We start from the raw sequence: 21,578 nt of genomic DNA, 5'->3' as shown, positions 1-21,578 counted from the left end.
AAGATTCAGCATCAATTCTCTCTTCACAATCATCATTCACTTTCACCAAAAAAAATTATCTCTCAAATTTTTTTCCCTCCTACTCTCACCTCACTCAAATGTACACACTAATTATTTATAAACAATCTTATGAATTTTCTATTTATAATTAATCACTAACCTTATTAGTGAGGAGTAGATTAAAAATTAATTAAAATATATAAATAAGAATTGACCCTGGTTTGATATTTAAATCCAATTTTTATCATTTTCCTCCATCCTCATTTAATAAAAGTATCTCCCAATAATTTTTGTATTTCTAATTCGCTTAAAAATTACATCACACCACTCTTTTTGAGAGTAGCACGTTCTGGATTCTAGTACTTTCTCTCTAAACCAAGTTAATACAATTAATTATCCACATAATTAGGGGTTGACTAGACTAAGTATATCGTATTTATTCCACTAAATCTACACCGTGCGTTCAAGCCACGTGTGACAGTTTAACCCTGCCTTAGTTTCACCTCTATATTTTTCAGAAGTATATTCGTCGTCCATGGTTCGCCATCAAAATCACATTTTCCTCTGCTTAGAACTGATAGGAATCTGATTCATAAATTTTCCCCCGTTCGAACCCCTTAAAAAAATCCCAAAAGTCCAATTCCACAAACCCAAATTATCATCACACAATCCCTTATTCAATCAAATCCTAATTTGGGTCAAAGCAAACATGGCAAAATTCTGATCAGGTATGATAAAAATCTGATCTTTTTGATTTTTTTTTTCATTTTACAATGAATTCATCAGATTCAGAAAAAGGGTTTTTCCCAGAAGAAGTAATACTTCAAATCCTTGCAAGATTACCAATCAAATCACTATACAAATGTAAATCAGTTTGTAAAAATTGGTACAGGATACCTTCACAGAATTACTTTATTACCCTTTACAATGATATCTCATCGAAGAATCCAATGATACTAGTTGAAGTCATCAAATCATTTTATGTCAAATCTAGTTATATATGTGTTGATAGATTTAAAGGTGTTGGTGAATTTTCTTTGGATTTTATTAAGAGTGACAGGGTTAAAGTCAGAGCATCATGTAATGGGTTGTTATGTTGTGCTAGTATTCCTAATAAGGGGGTTTACTATGTTTGTAATCCAATGACTAAAGAATATAAGTTGTTGCCGAAGACTCGAGAGAGGCCTATGACTAGGTTTCATCCTGATGGTGAAGCTACATTAGTTGGTTTGGGTGTGGATATGGTTAAAGGGAAGTTTAATGTTGTTTTGGCGGGGTTTTATCGTCCGTTTGGTAGGAGACCGCTTGATTCATTTGTTTGCTTGGTGTATGATTCTGAGGTGAATTGTTGGAAAAGATCTGTTACCTCGTTGAATGAGGAGTTTACACATATGAATAAGAATCAAGTTGTGTTTGTGAATGGATATTTGCATTGGTTGACATATAGTTGTATGTATGTACTTGTGTTTGATATTGAAAATGATGTTTGGAGTAAGATTTTGTTGCCTAAAGAAGTAGTGAATGGGTGTGGACACAGAGTTCATTTGTTGGAGTTAGATGGATTTTTGTCAATGGTTCAGATTTCGGATTCCTGGATGACAATTTGGGTGTTGAAAGATTATGCAGAAGAAGAATGGTATGAGACGGATAAAGTGAGTCTCAGGTGTATCAAAGGACTTGTACCGAGTGTTTTTCCAATTAGTCAGACCAGTGAATTTGTATTATTGGCAACTCAAAGACAGATATTGGTCTATCATCGAAAGAGTCGATTCTGGAAGGAAATGTATTCTGCGAAGAACAGTTCGACTTATCCATTATGGTTCTCGGCCCATGCTTTCAAAAGCACTATCTTCTCTTGTCGTGATGGTGCTGTGGACAACTCTTCTTAATGCAGGCATGTTTCTCAGGTTAATTGTGTTGTTATATATAGCCTTTTACTATTATGTTCTTAAAAGTTTGATTTTTTTTCTTTTCCCTTTCTGATGAATCCTTGTAAATTTGTAGAAATTTCACTTTCAAGGCTTGAAAATTTCACATTTCATGGTTAGTTTCCTGCTGTAATATTAGTAACATGTTTGCTCAAATGCTGGTTGTCTGGAGCTTGTTATCTAACCTATTGTCAGTTGATCTCACTATTCTGTATGTAACAAGTACTTCGTTTGTTTGAAATGTCTATCAAGCATGTTATGTTTTGCATTATGTCTGTTTGAAAGATCTATTGGTTCTGTTCCCATCCTTTTTCTATATATGAGATCCTGCATAAATTGTTTATAATATCTGTTGCGTCATTGTTATCATACTGTTATCCCATTGATATACTGAGATACCCATATCTGGTCATGTTCTGCCACCTGAATCTCAGTACGTACTTTCTAATTCTTTATCTTTTCGAGAACTCCTTTCTTTTTCCCGTGGATCAGAATTGGGGAAACTTTTATGGGGAACCTACGACCCTTGTCTCCTGCAGACAACTTCAAGACGGTGGGGTTCTGCTTAAATTAAACATTTGTAGTGTTTAACATTGTAGAAATTTTCCACACACGGCCTGTCTAACAGTAGAGAGTAGTTCAGCATACTAGCAGATGGCCCAGCGGTCACCCTGCAGTGACTGCTGACGTATAGGCAATTCCAGGTCTTGCATTGACATTTTGACCAATATGAATATGCCACATGGAGTCAAATTCAACTTACTTAACTTGCCTGACACAATGTACTTGTTTTCAAGAGATTTGTGTTATTGAACGGCAGTCAAAGCTTTAGACAGTCTAGATTACTGCAGCTGGATCAGCTGGACTATATTCAGCTCAATTATCTAAACTGCAGTCAAGTAAATGCCTGCAGCCGTGGCATATTCGAAAGCTCAATCTTGAAATTAGTCTTGATGCTAACAAATACAAAAAATGATCGGCAAACGATTCGAGCTGTCTGTTAACTACCTAATAGCTTGGTTATGTGATACCAGTATGCCACCATGGAGGGAAGCTCATGTTGACACTAAAAATTCCCCCAAAATGAATACTGTATATCTTCTTGCGTGAGCTCTTCGTTTGAGAGGAGTTCCTGTGAATGCAGGTTCTGATTTTAATGAAGTTGTTGAAGCTTTTGGGTATGAAGAATTTCCTTTTGTTGGTGTTGCTGCTGATGTTGGCGGGGTTTTCACTGCAAATGAGTCTTCTTCTCATCTTCTGATCAGGTTTGTACTTATTTTACATGCGGTTTGTTTGTTTTTCCCAATTTACTTTCTTTTATTGTGATTATGCTGTTTTAGTTTAGGATACTAGTGAAACACTTTCTTCAGTATGTTATTAATTTAGTATCAATATATATTCAAATTGGAATTGGATTTTCTTAGAGAAGGAGAGGATTCAGACTGTTGGATAAGGAATTATTATCAGTATAAATTTGAGTAACACACAAATTACGCTAGGAATATATATCTTCAGTATAGTTGCGATTGGTTCAGGAATAGAAATGTGTTGGGAATCAGTAATAGGCTCATGGGTTCATTCTTATTGCATTCTTCACCATTGCCGAGGAAAAAGAGGATGCAGGGTCGACTGCTTTTCGGATTTTTACAATGTTGAAAGCAGTGCTTGGAGCATGCCCTGCAATGGCAAATACATCTTCTGTTACCTCCCCTGCACTTTCTCCAAATCTGTATATAAGAACCAGAATAGCCAATAGCCAATAAGTTTAAGAATCAGGGTAAGCTGAAATCAGGTTAAAAGGTGTAACTGGATGCAACCAGTAGGTCGAATGGGCTGAGCCGAGCTTTTACTTTTAAATCTTTTACTAGTACTTTATGTTACCAATTTATTATGAAAATGTAATTAAAACACACAAAAGAAAGTCTCATCAGTATATGGGTATTAGATACAAGTGGTTGGGTGATTATATTTTGAGTATCCTCACCTTTCGCTGACCATTTTGGTTGCAGCTTTCGATGAGGCAGAAAGAGCTTTTTTTTCGGCAGCTTCAGCTGCATCCATAAAGTTGCCTGTATTTTCAAGGTGAGAATTTTTACTGAGCATTAACACTTGAGAATATTGCATTTGCTGAATGTGTGGAAAATAGTGTTACTTACTGAAAGCACCATAGAATCCAAGAGGACCTTTCCAGGTCCTGTGGCTAGAATTTCCCCCCTGCATGGGAGCTGATTGGTCCAACTGCTGATCCAGTGCCCATCTCGATGATATTAAGCACAGTCTTGCTCCTTTTCTCTGTGTTCTCTGAAACTGCCCTCACCCTGATTAAACAGCAAGATATCTTAATATGATATATGTTACTTTTTTTGTTTTTGTTTCTATGGTCTCTGCTTATATGTTAATTTTTGTGTATAACAGTGGGAAAAAACTGTCAAAAAAGGAAAAAAAATGGGTTTAGGAAATATTTCTGCCTGCGAAGTTACCTTGCTAAGCCCTTACTGAGTACACACCTCTTCTTACCATTGTGGTTTTCTTGCTGCTCTTGTTGGTTTCAGTTTCAAGGTCAGCCTTCGTTTCCTCAGTTGCTTCGGTTATAACCATTGCTCCTCCCTTTGCAACCTGCATTTTTTATGTGTCAGGTTAGCATTAATATCATCAATAAAGCTAATAATCTCAATTGACAAACAGAAAATTTGAGGATCGTGTTACCTGTTGGGTGCAGGCATTGCTCAACCTTGAAATCCCTTTAATAATCTCACCGGTTCTGCCTGGCATTACTTGTGCCAAGATTGCACTGTACTTTTCAATCTTTGGTGCAAGCTCTGCCCAATTAAGAGCCCGAGTATTCGAAGTAGTTTCCGAAGGACTGGAAGATGAAACCCCAGAGAAGCAAGAGTGTTCATTAAGAAATGAATCAAGATCAGTCAAACCACTACCAGATTGTTGTGAGAAAGAAACACCATAGGTAAGATTCATATCTTCCATCGACAACGGAAATAAGTAATTAAGCTCGTTAAGTTTCACCACTGGCTCTTCTTTTGTTAAAGGCCACTGAAGTTCATCACCAACCTTAATTTGAATAGCTAAAGTTACACTCTCAGCAGAAAGCTTAGCAAGATTGAAGTTTCCTTTTGCGATTTCTTCAGCTTCTCCTTCTTGAACCAAATTAACGGTGCATCCGGGGACTTGTAACAGCAGTTCTTCTTTGGATGTTGTGGTAACTGGGGATGATTCAAATGTATTTTCAGGCGAGGGTTTGTTCGAAGATGGTAGACTCTTACTAAGAAAACTGAAGAATATCATGGCGGCTGGATTTTTGTTAAGATTTGATGCAGGGAAAAATGAAAGATAAAAACTACTTTTCATATAGCAAAATATAAGATATATATAGGAGGGAGAACAGAGGAAAGCTGTAAATGCATCAAGTGTCCTTGCCCTTCCAGTGGAAGTATGTCACGTAAGGCAATGAGACTTCCGGTTGTAGATAACTTTACATTAATATATTATGTTGGACAATCCTAATTATTGTTCCTACTGAAACTCTTACGACGTAAATTGTCGGTACTGGCTGGTAGTGATTCTGCTGAAGCTAATCAACAACCTTGGACATTTTGACTGTTCACTTTTCAACTTAAATCTATTACACCCCTTTAAGTTGGATTGAACAGCAGGCTCTGTAAGTGTTCCTCCTGTAGTACAGACCATAATGGTGTTCAACAAAGTTAATAATTACAACTAGGTTGCTCTGGAAAGGCTGATTCCCTTAGTCATTGTTAACATATCTGTTTATTTTTGTTGAAGGGCTGTTTTGAAAGTTGAATAAGATGCCAGTTTTTTTGCACAGTTGAATTAGATGCCATAGTGAGCCTTTACTGTTCAGTTGAATTTTCCTGAATGAAATATGAGCACTACTAACCCTGCTAAGAAAATCGTGATACATGGCTGCTGGAGTAGGTATGGAGTTGGAAATGTTGGCGGAGGAGGATGGTGTGGAAAAGGTCATGGGTCCAGTCCTGGTTATGTGATACTAGTATACGACCAAGGAAGGGAAGCTGATCTCGACACTAAAAATTTCCACCTAAATAAATATTGTCTGTCTTTTTATATGGAACTCTTCTTTTGAGTTGAGTTCCTGTTAGTACAGCTTCTGGTTTTAATGAAGTTGTTGAAGCTTTTAGCTACGAAGAGTTGGTGGTTCTGCTAATGTGTCTCCTCCTGATTACAGAACCCTTTTAATCATGAAATGGCTCAGGTTTGTACTTCTTTTACATGGTTTTGTTTGGTTTTGCTCATTTACTTGCTTTTATTGTGGTTATGCTTATTTAGTTCAGGATATTAGTGAAATACTATCTTCATTATGCTATTATCAATATAAGTTTAAATAAGAATTAGATTTTTTAGAGGAAGAGAGGTTTCACACTGTTGGATAGGAAATTATTTAGTATTACACAAATTACACTGGGAATATTATCTTCAATATAGTTGCGGTTGGTTCAGAAGTAGATATGTGTGGGGAACTTGTTATTGGCTCAAAGGTTCTTCTTTATTGCATTCTTTGCCATTGTAGAGGAAACAGAGGATGCCGGGTCAATTGCTTGCCGGGTCAATTGCTTGTCGGATTTTTACAATGTTGGAAGCAGTGCTTGCAGCATGCTCTGCGATGGCAAATACATCTTCTGTTGCCTCCCCTGCACTTTCTCCGAATCTGTTTATACAAAGCAGAATAACCAATGGCCAGTAAGTAAAAGAACCTGGGGAAGTTGAAATCAGTTTAAAAGATGTAAGTTGCCGCAACCAGTAGGTAGAATGGTCTGAGCGAGCTCTTACTTTTAAATCTTATAGCATTTTATGTTACCAAATCGTCATGAAAATATAATCAAGAGCACACAAAAAGAAGTATCATTAGTCTATGGGTATTAGATATTAGTGGTAGGGTGATTATAATTAGAGCGTCCCACCTATCGGTAACCATTTTGGTTGCAGTTTTAGATGAAGCAGAAAGAGCTTGTTTTTCGGCAGCTTCAGCTGCATCCATAACCCTGCCTGTATTCAAGAAAAATACTTCGAATGATTTTCTCAACATTAACAATATTGCATTTTCTGAATATGTGTGAAAGTTGGTGTTTTCTTCGACGTACTCCACGGCTTCCAACTGATTATCATCATCTCCTCTATGTACACAAAGGGGACCTCCTTTGGTTTATCAGCTAAAGCACAAGCAACCTGAGATAGAAAGCGCAGCGTTGATTAAATAGTAAATTATATTAAAGTGTATCACATATTCAGAAGCTGTAAATTCATCATCAACAGGTGTATTTCCATCTGCCAAATCACCATTAGGTACCACAAAGGAACAATTTCTAATCACCTAAACTAATATACATGCACCTCAAGGGACATGTATTAATAGGTACTCCAAATACTATATTAGAGTGAGTTCAATTGATTTCCACCTTGTTTCAAAACAAAAAAAAAGAAAAAAAAAGATTTCCACCTGGCTTTCTCAAAGAAACAGAGATAAAAGCAAAATATACAATGAATCAAGCACTAGTTCACCCCATTATAAGGCTGCACAGGAACCGGTCAAGAGGATCTGTACCGGTCTGGAATCGGGAATACCGGAACTGAACCGGTACCGGAGTAACCGGTACCGGAGATTAAGAATCGGCTTAGACCGGTACAAGCACCGGTTCTGGGAAAATACCGACCTGTACCGATTAATTTAAGCCGTTAAGATCTTTACTATTTTTAATCCTATCCGTCCAATTTTGATAACCCTAATATCTATCTCTAACTCTGAGTACCTCTTTCATTCTCATTTTTCTTTCTTCTTCGTTTGTTTTCTCTCTGAAGCTATGAAGAACAGCCTCTTCATCTCTGAGTAACTACGGCTACGCTCACCAATCAATCAGGCAATCACCAATTCACAATCATCATCAAGTGATTCAAGTCTTACTAGTTAGTACCAATCCATCGATCAGGTAATCTTTTCGATTTCCTTTCTGTTTCAACAAAAGGAAACCCTAGAAATTGAAAACGGTTTTAAGTAACAGTATCGCTTGATTAATCAACTAACCCGAGTGTTTCTTCTTCGTCATCTATCAGATTCAATTTCTTCTTCATCTATCAGATTCAATCTGTACCTTATTGTTTCCGAGGTACTTTACAGTCTTTACTTATTCTTCTTCTTTCGATTGTTGTGAATGATTTAGGGTTTGAGATTGATTGAGAAATCTATTTCTTAACTTGGATTTGTTCATGTGTTTAATTCAATTCTGCTTAGTTTTGTCAAGAAATTGGGTTTCTGTTAGACTAATTATAATTAGGTATCTGTGTTGTTTGTGTTAAAAGAAAGGGCAATATGCTTGTGGAATTCAACATTAACAAAAGATGTTTGTTACTATGGAAATGATAAATGATAATGTCATATACATTAGTGGCTTTAAGCTAAAGAGTAATTCTTATTTCTTATGTTAAAATCCAGTCATGTAAAATCTTGTTAGTTTCAAATAAAGCACATCACATGGTAGAATACCCAGTTTGGTTCGTACTGCCTTGAGTGATGCAATCTTTGTCTTGCCCTGATCATCATTTCTTTATTTGCATTATCTCAGTCTAACATTGTTTTTCTATTTTATTTTTCTTAAGTAACAACTTTATTAAGTTTATTCTTGAAAACTTTGTTCGAGACAGGACACAATAACTATACATAAGAGTAGAAACAACCTTCTTTGTATGCATATGAAAGTAGTACTGATTGCAATCTCTTAAGAAATGATGCATTTTTGCAGTTGATGATGTGGGGGTATTGAGTGTGAACTGTGAGGATAGAAATGAATGGTATATGTGCTTGTTGCAGGCATGAAGGTACATAAGGAGTTGGTGGTTGCAGGTTTAGGAAATGGAATGTTGGTTGTTGTTAACTGAAGCAATGCAGTGAAGAAATGGTGATGTTGTTTGTTTGTCTGAGAAAAACAATGGTGCTTTGATGATTGGATGGATGAGTTGGTGAGGAAACGGTGTTTTGGTTCAGCTGAACGAAGAAATGCAGTTTACTTGAAGTACTTGAGTAATCTAATCAGTAGTATTATGAACTTATGGAAATGTTGAACTTAAATATGTAACAGAATGAACTTATTTTGTGATGTTAAACATTAAACTTATGGAAAATTGGAATTGTTGTGTTTTAGGAGCTTGTAATTTTTTCAGGTAAAAAACCCGGTATCAGACTTGTACCTGACCGGTACCGGAGTACCTGTACAACACCAGGTACAAGTACAGGTACCTGTCCTCAAATTTCAGTACCGGTCAACACTAAGTACAGGGACCGGTTCCATAGAAGAACCGGGCCGTACCGGACCATGTGCACACCTACCTCTTTAGGGTTTCCCAGTAACAAAAACAATCAAAATTAGGAAATTAAACCTAACACATTAGAAATCATATTATACAAACATAAATCCATCAAAACCCCTAATCTAAATTAAACCCTAGATTGTCAAAAAAGAAATTACACAACAAATCACAAATTACAAAACAGGAATGGAAACCGAACCACCAATTTACACAGACATCGAATTAATATGTTTAGATTTAACAAATTTAAAAAAGAGAAGAGAAAACAAAAATCTTCAACAATAATGAATTAATCCTCGCGAATTAACGAATTAGTATTATCTGAACTAATCATACCTGAATCATGAATTCGAAAGCATGAGCTGATTTACCCTTCAATTCCTTCAAATACCAAGCGAAACGAAAGGAATTTCGAGAGTAAATTTGTTTCAGTATTGGGCCCGTAAAAAAGTAAGTTGGGCTTCTGTCTCTTTTTCTAATGGACGCATTTTAGATCACTAACCAGCTTAGCAAGTGGTCAAATAGTTAGCATTAAGATCAGAATTTCTATAAAGCATGAGATCTATAAGAAGGTCTTTTGCTATTAGATCACATACATTAAAAGATCAATGATCTCTAGGTTTTAGCTATAAAAAGATAATAGGCAAAAGACAGAAATATTTATCGACATAAACGAAATGAGAGGTTAATACTAGTGTGTTATAAGAGATTTCAACCTATAGGCTAGAACTAGCCATCATAATTCCAGAATATCTTAAACGAACTGATAATCACAATAGTTGTAAACGCCTGCTATCTAGTACCCAGACATCTACACACCACCATGCATTCAGTCTCCTAGATGCTCCAGGTTTCTCCTATGCTGCAACATTCATAAAAGGGAAGTAAGAAATGCTGAAATAAATAAACAATTGCAGTTGGAGAGGAGCTATGGGAATATGATACAACTTAGGGCCACTAAGAAAACTGTTACAAATACTACATATGGGGAAAACTATAATACAAAGGGTCGGCATAGCGTAGACACTTACTCTCTTTCTCTGCCATATACTCTTCGAATCCCTTTATCCATTTCTCAGCGTTGTTTGAGGCCCACGCCAACCGTTTCTCAATTTTCCTCTGCCTCTTTTTACCCTGTTCAATATACTTTGTATAAATTACACATACAATTAAGTAACTCCCAAAATGAGTTTACACAGATATTTGTGGTTGATTTTATAGACCGTTTCCGGCTACCCAGATAAAAATCATACAAGATGTGAAACTTGCCGGAGGATGTTTTCCTCACTTTATTCAAAACATGATCTAATAAGAATTCTAAAGATACTCCAAGTTTCCTGCTAGTCAATAGAGAATTTTGCACGCAGAAGCAAAAGCTCTTTTAAAGGCTTTAAAATGGCTAGAGGATAATATTCTTTTCGGTGTTTTTATTGTTACAGATTCTAAACTGCTAATGGATTCTATAAACAAAATAGAACCAAATGTTTCATGGGCAGCGGAGAACACTATAAAAGATTCTACTTCCACAAGCTAAGGTAAAATTTATAAGCAAAGATCACAAAACTACAGCGGACTCAGTGGCGGAGCCAAGATTTTAAATAGGGGGGTTAAAAAAAACATTACATGGAAAAAACTCATAATAACAAAGGCGGCCGAAGGTCGCAATTTTTTTTTGGTGAGGGTCGCATAGATTGTGAGCAACTATGGGCTCGTCCCAGTACCAAATGGACACTAACAACAAGAATGGAAAGAAATAACAAAGAAAACGAAAAATAACATCACGAACTATTGATTAATTGTAGACGAAAGAGCTTGGAGTGCAAAGGAAATAACATATTCACTGATTACATTCTTTTCATGGTCACAAAATGCATAAAAAGAGTACAAATATCAAGTTATTTGGGGTTTGGTGGACAAATAAAACCCGGATTGATTTTTGGAAGGTGGATACTGGAGCTTTGGTGGACTAAATCTTTGGAACTTGGTGGACTAACTCATTTTTATTCTTTGGCCAAGGGGTAAATTACTATCTTGTTAAGGTTTTATAAGAAAAAAGGGGGGCTACAGCCAGGGTTAGCCCCCCTTTAGTTCCGCCATAGTCAGTGGCAAAAGAAGCAAGGATCAGAAGACTCCAACACATGTCATCGCACTTGCAACATCGAGTGAGAAAAGATAACATAGAAGGCTTGAAGAAATAGGTCATATTTTCAGAGATTTTTATGTTATGTATTACTGAGGATCAAATATCAAATAAGCTTCAACTAAGCTCACACAAATAAGTGAAAAAAGAGAAAACCTTGCAAAAACCCACAAGAGATGGGAGATGAGAGACCTCAATCTATTATTGATACTTGAAGTCAGATTTAAGGAAATCTTCCAGGAAATCACTCAAATAAGAAGTCAATAAAATTCTTGAAATTCCCAATTTACTAACCCCTATTAAGTCAATTTTGAATTTTAAGGTCTACAATATAATGGGGTGAATTTTAAGCCAAACATACAATAACAAGATGCGGAAGTTTTCACCTCAATAAGTGTTAGCCGCCGCCGCAGACTCGGAGTACCGACCGCCTTTGATCTCAACTCTCGCAGCCTCTCTTCAGCTCTTCTTTCTGGCGTTTGACTGATAATTTTTCCTCCTCAGAAGTCGCACGATCTTGTGCCAACACCAATCTTGACCACCTGGCTTGTAAATCAAATCACAACGATTTAATTCTCACTGAATCCACGGTAAACGACGGATCAATATGTTTCTGTAGCAAATAAATCAAATCAAAAAAACGATTGAATATTCAAAGCTGTGAGTTTTAATTATCACTGAATCCACGGTTAACACAAACCTTGTAGTAAGAAGAAACCCTGCTAGCAGAGTGATCACTTGCTCCGTTGCTCGAGATGAAGAAGCCATTTGGTTCGTGAAGAATTGGGGGAGGAGAAACCGAGAAAGAAGAGAGAGAAAAAAAGAAGAAGATAAGATGTGATAATTATGTTTCGAGATTTTTGTACTTTAAATGGATATATAGGATTAAATTGACATAAATGCACGGCCGAGATTGATTCAAATCTGTTTCGGTTCTCATATTTTAAATGAGAAAAAAAATACGGTAATCTTAATTTAGGAAACACAATCTTAAGTTGAAAAATTCATGAAGAAAAGAAAATTAAACAAAATTAGGAAACACAATTAAAAAATTTAGGAATTCATCTGGATTTTCATGTATTTCTTAATTTAGTTTGATTTCCTGTTTTTGGTATTAATATTATTGAGGCCTATATAACGTATTATAGAATTCTACACCCAATTAGTTTTTTGTGAATCTCTTCGCTCAAGTTTTCATTCCTTTCTAGATCTTTGATCCGTCTTATATTATACCACATTAGGGTTTTTAAATGGCTTCTCCATCTCCATTTCGAGCAAGTGATCCCTCTGTACCCGCTAACAATATGGTTTCTTCTTATCATAAGGTTCATATTGATCCGTCGGAACCCAAGGACCTGGAATTACAAGCCATGTGGTCAAGATTGATGTCGGCACAAGATCGTGCCACTTCCGAGGAGGAAAAACTATCAGTCAAGCACCAGAAAGAAGAGCTGAAGGCTGCAGCTGAAGAGAGGCTGCGAGAGTTGAGATCAAAGGCGGTCTTTACTCCGAGACTGCGGCAGCTAACACTTACTGAGGTGAATAAGAAGCAGAAGAAACTCCAGAAACGGTTGGCTTGGGCCTCAAAGAACGCTGACAAGTGGACAAAGGCATTTGACGAGTATTTGAAAGAGAAAGAGGATGGCAAATGATAAGTGTCTAGGCTCTCTGTGCTTATTCTATTTGCTTGACGCTCTCTGGAATCAGTGTCCTGAAACATTGAGGTTAAAATGTAAGAACCATTTTCTTTAAAGCACAAAAGTTAAATTCATCTTATTTCTATTGTTATCTTGTCTCCTCAGTCCTCACAGTGGGATGCAATCAACCATGAGTTTTGTTATTTCAATTTTTTTTGTCCCGACTCAGATGTTGACCTCAGAGCAGAAATTGAACATTTCATAAAATCAAGGAAAATAATTCACATGAGCAAAGCATGCAAAGTACCATGAAGGAAAAGCTGAACTGGAATTGGTCATGATTGAGTAAAATAATATACATAATGACCAGGGTGTAAAATCTAATACACACATGTAAATTGATAATCAGCTATCCATATTAACAGATGAATAGAACTGGACACTGGCAATCAACTTGCATGAACCATCTGATAAAAAATACCAAGTGACAATTAGGTCAACCTAGAAATTAGACAGTTTGACATATACGATGTGCGTGCCTTTACAATTATTGTATGAGCTAATGACAATGAGAGTGAATAGAGACTTATTTTTCAGAGAAAATTAGTACCTGAAAAGTATTATCTTCAGGTTGTTCCCTCCTCAGGCATAGAAACAAAGATAATGAGAAGACCAAGCTTGACATGTGTAACCCACTCCTTAGCCTCTTTATCATCCATTGACAGAAATGATCTGTGCCACTTCTGATACAAAACATCCTTTTATCAGAGTTTAAGCACCACATCACAATTGCAAAGTACCCACTCCAGTGTCAAAAGGTGGATGTTTTGAATAACCAAATTCTGATCTAGCGAGATCACAGTAGAAAACAAATCTTTCTAAAAATTTATAGGCGAAAACATACCGTGTGAGCTTCATATGCTTCTGGTTCAACTGAATCAGAATGATGAAAAGGAAAGGGTAAGTTAACAAGTCATACAAAATCTTCAATAAAGAAGGGAAGAACAGTATTCACCATTGCAAGGAGCAGACTCCTCTAGGATATTCCCCAGAGAACTACAACTCGACAAGTAAAATCAAGCAAAAACTGTCAACCACTAACTACCTTTGAACGTTAACAATAAGAACTGAGGAAAGCTAGTGTATCATCAATGGTCAGAAACTTGTTATCTGAAAATTAGAATCAACAAACTTCGTAAGCAAAGAAGTTTGTTGATTCTAATTTTCAGTGATAAACTTTATTATGAAAGACTTCCAGTGATAAACTCACTACGGCAGTACTTGATGCTAATTAGGAAATCATTTTGTAATATAGAAATGGGAATAACCAAAAGAAAAAGTATGATTTATAAAGTTAGACTGAGAAATAAGACAAAAACTAGAGGAACTACCTCCGCGAGCTTCTAATATTTGTACAATTCTTCGACGTACTCCACGGCTTCCAACTGATTATCATCATCTCCTCTATCAATGTACACAAAGGGGACCTCCTTTGGTTTATCAGCTAAAGCACAAGCAACCTGAGATAGAAAGCGCAGCGTTGATTAAATAGTAAATTATATTAAAGAGTATCACATATTCAGAAGCTGTAAATTCATCATCAACAGGTGTATTTCCATCTGCCAAATCACCATTAGGTACCACAAAGGAACAATTTCTAATCACCTAATCCAATATACATGCACCTCAAGGGACATGTACTAATAGGTACTCCAAATACTACATTAGAGTGAGTTCCAATTGATTTCCACCTTGTTTCAAAACAAAAAAAATAAATGATTTCCACCTCGCTTTCTCACAGAAACAGAGATAAAAGCAAAATATACCATGTATCAAGCACTAATTCACCTCTTTAGGGTTTCCCAGTAACAAAAACAATCAAAATTAGGAAATTAAACCTAACACATACGAAATCATATCATACAAACATAAATCCGTCAAAACCCCTAATCTAAATTAAACCCTAGATTGTCAAAAAAGAAACTACACAACAACAAATCACATTAATTACAAAACAGGAATGGAAACCGAACCACCAATTTACACAGACATCGAATTAATATGTTTAGATTCAACAAATTTCAAAAAGAGAAGAGAAAATTTAGAAGGTAAATCAAAAATCTTCAACAATAATGAATTAATCCTCGCGAATTAACGAATTAGTATTATCTGAATTAATCATACCTGAATCATGATTTCGAAAGCATGAGCTGATTGTCCCTTCAATTCCTTCAAATATCGAGAGATAGCGACAGAGTCAGAGAGTAACCAAGCGAAACGAAATGAATTTCGATAGTAAATTTGTTTCAGTATTGGGCCCGTAAAAAAGTAAGTTGGGTTTCTGTCTCTTTTTCTAGAACTATTTTCTTTGAACTCTTTTTTTGGGAATATGGTTTTTTTGGGGACCATGATTCTATTTCGGGTAAAGATATTGGAAGTAATTTTAGGTCATCCCATATCTGATATTTATATTACTACCTAAATTACCCTCCTAATTAATTTTAGATTATGATTAGTGAAATGATTTAGTTAAAAAAATTAGTGAGATTAAATTAAAAGATGGGTTTTTATTAGATGATTAAATTATTATGAATAGAATTTTTTGTGAGATTAGAGTTAGAGAAGATGAAGGAGAAAAACATGGAAAATACAAAATATTTGCAATTCACCCCATTTGAGTATACAAGTGATGAATCCGATTCTTCATCACTTAGGTAAGATGAAAAACATAGAATATGTATGTACAATTGGTAAAATTTCCCCAAAAATGTAAGATTTGGAACTGGATTTTGAACAGTTCGGTTAGTTTATATGAACAACAACTAACCGAACTCATATGAAGGTGTAGTTTGATTAGTTGTGAGGATGAACAAGTAACCGAACTCATCTGAAGGTGCTGTTCGGTTTCCTGGTGAAATGAACAAGTAACCGAACTAATGGGAATAACAGCAAGGTTCGGTGCTTACAGTACTCAAAACAATGGGAATAACAGCAAGGTTCGGTTACATAAAAAAAAATCTTTCTAATTTTGAATAAACCTATAATTCGGTTACTTAGAAATTTTACAATTTCTTTGCGATCGAACCGAACTCGTAGGTCATAGTTCGGTGCTTAGAGTACTCAAAACAATGGGAATACATCAAGGTTCGGTTACATAAAAAAAATTTGTCTAATTTTTTAACCCTATAGTTCGGTTACTTAGAAATTTTACAATTTCTTTGCGATCGAACCGAACTGAACCTTTAAAAAATCAGAAGTTCAAGGCTTGAGTTCTGTTACCTGGTAAATTTCTGCAGGTAACCGAACTAAACCTTTAAAAAAAATCATAAGTTCAAGGCTTGAGTTCGGTTCCTGGTAAATTTGTGCAGGTAACCGAACAATGTAATGTTTTTTGGAACACTAGAGTTCGGTTACAAGACATTTTTCTGCAGATAACCGAACTTAGGAGTTCGGTTACCTGCCATTTTTTGACAGTTCACCGAACCTTCTCCTGGATGTTTTAGCATATTTTAATTTTAGTTCAACAGTTTAGTTCGGTTATAATGGACATTTGAAGTGTAACCGAACTCAAAGTTCGGTTACACTCCAAAATTGCTATCAAACCGAACTATTTACCACGACCAAATAAATGAAACCAAATAAATCCAAAGTTTTTTTCAACATAAAATCCAAAGTTTTCTCAACATAAAATGAAACCAAATAAATATTGCAAACTTCATAAAACTAAATCCTTCGTTAAAAAGTGAACATAAGTGTTTTTCACCATAATAAGAAACCAAATAACCCCAATTACTCATTTACCACGACCCCTACGAGAGTATCCTCTCCACTGCTTTGTTGTTCAACCATATGACTTGTACCTTCACCTTCTTTGCGATTCCTCTTCGCCGGCATTGGATCAACAGTGGGGGGTGGAAAAACATGACTCAATTCACCGTAGAGGGCTTGCAGTTCATTAGTTTTCATCGAGTCTCCACTCTTGATCTTTTCCATAAGTTTCTTCAATATTTTAGCACTAGCCTTTTTCTATTTAGAGAACAAAAGCATAAATAAACGACTATTATTTCTATTTTCAATCAATAGCATAAATAATTGACTAGAAATAAAAGACGAGAGAAATATCTTACCGCCGCATTCCATAACATCAAAGCCTCATCACCACATTTGGGAGTATTCTTCGTAATCCTCTGAGCCTCTTTCTCAACCATCTTCGTTTTCCCTTTCTCAACACGAGCTTGTTGGACATGGTTTATTACCAAAGGATGATACCAGTTTTGATACCATTCAATGTAGCCCTCTTCACAAGCATCTGGATCATCAGTGATACCCGGTAAATCTTCAAAAGGAACCACATACTCATACATGTTGTTCCAATGGTCCACAGATGGAGTTGGTCGTATTTGGAAACAAAATTCTGTTTGGTGTTTTTGGTTCCCCGCTTCATCACCTTGAAGTTGAATTTGTCCTCATCTGGGATAGTTTGAATGCAAGAACATTGTCTTAATACTCTCCGAGGATTATACATTGTACAACCTCCAGGATGAAACAACGGTCCGTTGTAAGCCGCGACTGGAGAGAAATCAATAATCTCAACATCCATATCATCTTGATTTTCATCATAAGCATATGGATGGAAAACCACATCTTCAAGCGTCAAATCATCTAATTTCTCCCTCAACCTCAACACCTTCTCTTCCTTCTTCTTGTCCCCTGAGTTCAAAAATTCATATTTACCAGCTGTAAGCTTCCCATAAGGCCAGGGATCGTGAGAATGAGACAATTTCAGTTCAGGGAAGTGGTCGTACACCCAAACCTATGAGAAAAACCAATAAAAGATACAATTATGATTAGTGACAATACACATTAATTCAATTATGGTAAACAAAGGAAAACTTAACGGCGTACCTGAACAAGGGTGTATAAACCTCCAAAGTAGAGACTTTTTAGCCTCGAAGCTTTTCTGAGCTCCACTTGAACAAATGAAAGAACCGCAATGCCCCATCAGTAGTTGTTCACCTCACCAAGTGGGTCCAATAGCTGGAGGTAATGGGCGTTTACTGCAGCACCTGAAGTGTCAGGGAAGAAAATGGTTCCCAGTTGGTACAAAAAATAAGCAGTCACATGGTGTGTAAGCTTCTCCTATGTCATCACCAACTTTCCTCCAAGAACTTTAGCTCTAGTCCCTGAGAAATCATCAAACAAGGTGTTCAACTTGATCTTTTTCAACATCTTCTTGGTCCTGCGGTCAGCATTGAACGGATTAAGCTCATCGCAATCTCTTAGGCTTCTTTGCAGCTTTTCTAAACTCACATTGTGCCTTTGTGGAGTCCCATCCTAGACAATTTTCAACCAACTTTTCAAGAGCTCCAAAAACCATATTAGGATTGTAGCCAGCTCGAACACTTGTTTCAGTAATTGGTAGGCCTGTGATTCTATAACAATCATTTGGAGTTATTGCCATCTCACCAAAGGGTAGGAGGAAAGTATCCATCTCTGGATAAGCTCTCTCGGAAAACGCAATAACAGTGACATTATCAAATTTGTGGTGCGCTTTTTCTATCGCTTTCCAAAGTACACAATCGTACACTGCATTCTTGAACTCATCATACTCATGCTCTATACTCCATTTCTTGTTCTTTTGACGTTTTAAAACACGAACAACCTTATTATGGTCCTACAATAACAAGATCGTATCTTATATAAATATATATAGAAAAATAGAACCAAATTAACAAATCTTCATGGATAAGATTCAATACCTTGGTCGAAAAATCTTGGCAGCCCATGAGTTTTTGTAGCCAATCAATTTCAGCCCTCCATCTCTGGGAGTACCATAGGTTGGGTTTTTCGGCGGCAAGCACAGTGCATTTTCAGGAATGTATGCATATCTAGCACAAGGTGGTTTAGGCGTCTTTTGAACTACCTCTTCCGCTACCTCTTCTTTTTCTTCATCATCATCTTCATCATCCTCTTCTTCTTCTTCCTCATCCTCATCTTCTTCACCGTCATCATCATCCTCATCCTCATTTCCTTCTTCTTCTTCAACTACTTGCTTACCTTCTCTTTGATTGTGTTCTTGTGCACCCGTTTCTTCCACAATCTCATCTTCATGTACTGGATCACACGTTTGTTCCATAATATCCTCATACACTTGTTGAATGACATCGTCAACATTATCTCTATTGACATCGTCTTGGTTGACAACGTATTTGGTTCCACGCTTAGAGGCACCTAAGTGTACCCCCCCTCTAGGCGGAGGAGTTATCATATCTCCAGATAATGGTTGGTTGGATTTACCTTTGACACTAATAAAGAAAACAAAATATATTAGGAATAACTCACAAAAAAATGCCAACTTAAACAAATTATTGGTGATTCAGGGTAAGGTTCGGTTACCAAATCATGTTTTGCGAAGTAACCGAACTCACAGGTTCGGTTACTTATAAAATTGTGGAGGTAACCGAACTCAACCTTTAAAAAAAATTCCGAAGTTCAAGGCTTGAGTTCGGTTACTTGTAAAATTGTGAAGGAAACCGAACTCAACCTTTAAAAACAATTCAGAAGTTCAAGGCTTGAGTTCGGTTACTTTTAAAATTGTGAAGGTAACCGAACTCAACCTTTAAAAAAAATTCAGAAGTTCAAGGCTTGAGTTCGGTTACTTGTAAAATTGTGAAGGTAACCGAACTCAACCTTTAAAAAAAATTCAGAAGTTCAAGGCTTGAGTTCGGTTACTTGTAAAATTGTGCAGGTAACCGAACCTTCTCCTGGATATTTTAGCATGTGGTCATGTTTTTTCGAACACTAGAGTTCGGTTACATGGAAATTTTGCGAACAAACCGAACTCATAAAAAATTTCTTTCTATGCTATTAATCCTAGAGTTCGGTTACATGGAAATTTTGCAAACAAACCAAACTCATAAACAATTTCTTTATATGCTATTAACCCTAGAGTTCGGTTACATGGAAATTTTACAATTTCTTTATGAAACAACCGAACTCTAGAGTTCGGTTACATAATCTGAATTACATATAACCGAAATGTTCTTCGTGTTCTTGAGTTCAGTGAGTTCGGTTAGGAACCTAGGGAAAATAAAAAACACGATCTAACCGAACCTAGCACTGTAACTACCATTCCAAGCCTATTTTGATGATTTCTATTCAATTGAATCAATGAAAAACAAATTAAAAAGAATGGTTTTGTCGAGAAATACCCTCGAATCTGTCACATGGATGATTCAGCGTTGTTCTTGCGGCTGTTGCGACGAATTAGTTGCTGCTCCGGTTGAAGTTCTTCCTCAATTTCGGGTGGTTGATTAGCTAAACGTCCTAATGATGGACCTGTTCCTGTATTTCGCTTGGTTTGCTTTCGACGGGCCATTGTTATACTAGATTGATTAATTGACGATGAAAATTTTATGAATCGACGATGAATCGATGATGGAGACGAGTTTGTAATGAATAAGAGGAAAAGAGGAAGAGGAAGAGATGCGGTTCTATTTTTTTTATTTATTTTTATCACGGTTAGGGTTATTATATTTAGGGTTAGTGTTAGGATTAATGTTAATTAGGTTAAGGGCAAATTAGTAAGCTAGTTAAGTAGGATTATTGTTAGGACATCCCTTATCATTGTAGGGTAGGTGGCCTAATAAGACCATGGTCCCCCAAAAAAAACCATGGTCCCTAAAAATGGTTCTTTTTTTTTGGGACTACTCTAAATTGGTGGAGGACTACTATTTGATAGGGGTGTCCACCCTAAATTCTTATGGGGTGTCCTAAAAGGTCAGGGAACACTAATCTACCCTTATCATAATTAAGGTTATAGTTAATCCTAATAATTAACTAATTTAACCACTACCCACTAATCTAACCCATTAAATTACAACCTAAAAATAAAATTTTCATATTCATTTCTTCTTCTTCGCTTTTCCCCTTCTTCGTATACATCGACGTTAATCGTCGATTCGAAAAATTCAAACATGTGTACCAAGTAAACTTCAAGACTTCCAGGATCGAGTCCGTGACTCGTAAAATATAGTAAATCTCCCAAAAGTATTGGCAATTGATAAACAACTTGAAACAAAGTTGAGAGGCAAAATCAATCATCCAACAACAACCAAGAAGTATGATTCAAGTGAAATGAAAATATGCGGGTAATTTCCTTCATACCCATTCCTTTTAATTCGTTTTTTGTTGAAGAAATCGATTAGAAATCATCAAAATCCATTGAAAAATGGTAGTTACAGTAAACATTTAGGCTAGGAGAATTTTAAAAACCCTAGTTTTTTTGTAACCGAACTTTCAATATGAAGAACACTTCGGAAAATTAGAAAATTTTCAGGTAACCGAACTAGATAGTTCGGTTAGCTCACAAAACCATGGATATTCATAACCGAACTTCTTCTTTAGTATGGGAAATTTGAGTTCGGAGTAGTCGATAAATTATATAGGTAACCGAACTTTGGTATAACATAGTTCGGTTAGCTCGCAAAACAAAACCTAGATATTAATAACCGAACTTGT

At 36.2% G+C, this 21,578-nt stretch overlaps 3 protein-coding genes and 1 long non-coding RNA gene across 10 annotated transcripts; 1 reads left to right on the top strand and 3 right to left on the bottom strand.

Annotated features, from left to right (window-relative positions):
- The first annotated feature begins 539 nt into the window (after nucleotides 1–539).
- Nucleotides 540–6,552, top strand: LOC113310684 (F-box protein At5g49610-like). Of its 4 annotated transcripts, none has more exons than XR_003341335.1 (6): nucleotides 540–1,894; nucleotides 3,073–3,193; nucleotides 3,938–4,010; nucleotides 4,481–4,487; nucleotides 4,648–6,177; nucleotides 6,493–6,552. XR_003341335.1 is itself a non-coding variant. In XM_026559433.1 (1 exon), the coding sequence occupies exon 1, from the start codon at nucleotides 774–776 to the stop codon at nucleotides 1,887–1,889; it is 1,116 nt and encodes a 371-aa protein (XP_026415218.1). In that variant the 5' UTR covers nucleotides 540–773; the 3' UTR covers nucleotides 1,890–2,195. The 4 variants fall into 4 exon arrangements, 1 of the variants encoding a protein (XP_026415218.1); XR_003341334.1 differs by having other exon boundaries at nucleotides 4,481–4,564; XR_003341337.1 differs by lacking the exons at nucleotides 4,481–4,487; nucleotides 4,648–6,177; nucleotides 6,493–6,552 and adding an exon at nucleotides 4,344–4,445.
- On the bottom strand, nucleotides 3,496–5,228 carry LOC113313091 (senescence/dehydration-associated protein At4g35985, chloroplastic-like). Its single transcript, XM_026561813.1, has 5 exons — nucleotides 4,635–5,228; nucleotides 4,446–4,544; nucleotides 4,085–4,235; nucleotides 3,913–3,997; nucleotides 3,496–3,655 (listed from the first exon to the last, which is right to left on the bottom strand). The coding sequence occupies exons 1-5, from the start codon at nucleotides 5,226–5,228 to the stop codon at nucleotides 3,496–3,498; spliced, it is 1,089 nt and encodes a 362-aa protein (XP_026417598.1).
- A 3,254-nt stretch (nucleotides 6,553–9,806) lies between the features above and the next one.
- Nucleotides 9,807–12,310, bottom strand: LOC113314145. 2 transcript variants are annotated; one of them, XR_003342302.1, is made up of 4 exons: nucleotides 12,122–12,310; nucleotides 11,808–12,034; nucleotides 10,313–10,415; nucleotides 9,807–10,143 (listed from the first exon to the last, which is right to left on the bottom strand). It is a non-coding gene; the product is annotated as an uncharacterized LOC113314145 (long non-coding RNA). The 2 variants fall into 2 exon arrangements; XR_003342303.1 differs by having other exon boundaries at nucleotides 11,808–11,963; nucleotides 12,122–12,283.
- A 229-nt stretch (nucleotides 12,311–12,539) lies between these two features.
- On the bottom strand, nucleotides 12,540–15,384 carry LOC113314144. 3 transcript variants are annotated; one of them, XM_026562908.1, is made up of 5 exons: nucleotides 15,243–15,384; nucleotides 14,450–14,578; nucleotides 13,963–13,991; nucleotides 13,669–13,801; nucleotides 12,540–13,132 (listed from the first exon to the last, which is right to left on the bottom strand). In XM_026562908.1, exons 3-5 carry the CDS (start codon nucleotides 13,974–13,976, stop codon nucleotides 12,749–12,751), a joined length of 531 nt encoding a protein of 176 aa, XP_026418693.1. In that variant the 5' UTR covers nucleotides 13,977–13,991; nucleotides 14,450–14,578; nucleotides 15,243–15,384; the 3' UTR covers nucleotides 12,540–12,748. The 3 variants fall into 3 exon arrangements, with proteins under 3 accessions (XP_026418693.1, XP_026418692.1, XP_026418694.1); XM_026562907.1 differs by having other exon boundaries at nucleotides 12,693–13,132; nucleotides 13,963–14,114; XM_026562909.1 differs by having other exon boundaries at nucleotides 12,693–13,132; nucleotides 13,669–13,798.
- Nucleotides 15,385–21,578: the final 6,194 nt, after the last annotated feature.

The sequence above is a fragment of the Papaver somniferum genome, chromosome 9 (genome assembly GCF_003573695.1).
Source record: "Papaver somniferum cultivar HN1 chromosome 9, ASM357369v1, whole genome shotgun sequence".
NCBI lineage: Eukaryota > Viridiplantae > Streptophyta > Magnoliopsida > Ranunculales > Papaveraceae > Papaver > Papaver somniferum.
This window is presented reverse-complemented; position numbering and strand designations above follow the sequence as displayed.

Excerpts from the sequence above, each read along its gene's own strand:
- LOC113310684 (XM_026559433.1), top strand. The coding sequence starts at position 774 with ATGAATTCATCAGATTCAGAAAAAGGGTTTTTCCCAGAAGAAGTAATA.
- LOC113313091 (XM_026561813.1), bottom strand. The coding sequence starts at position 5,228 with ATGATATTCTTCAGTTTTCTTAGTAAGAGTCTACCATCTTCGAACAAA. Across the intron at positions 4,545-4,634 it reads GCAATGCCTGCACCCAACAG|GTTGCAAAGGGAGGAGCAAT; the intron begins GTAACACGATCC and ends TAAAAAATGCAG. Across the intron at positions 3,656-3,912 it reads ACCAAAATGGTCAGCGAAAG|ATTTGGAGAAAGTGCAGGGG; the intron begins GTGAGGATACTC and ends TCTTATATACAG.
- LOC113314144 (XM_026562908.1), bottom strand. Across the intron at positions 13,133-13,668 it reads CTGAAGATAATACTTTTCAG|GACACTGATTCCAGAGAGCG; the intron begins GTACTAATTTTC and ends TCAATGTTTCAG.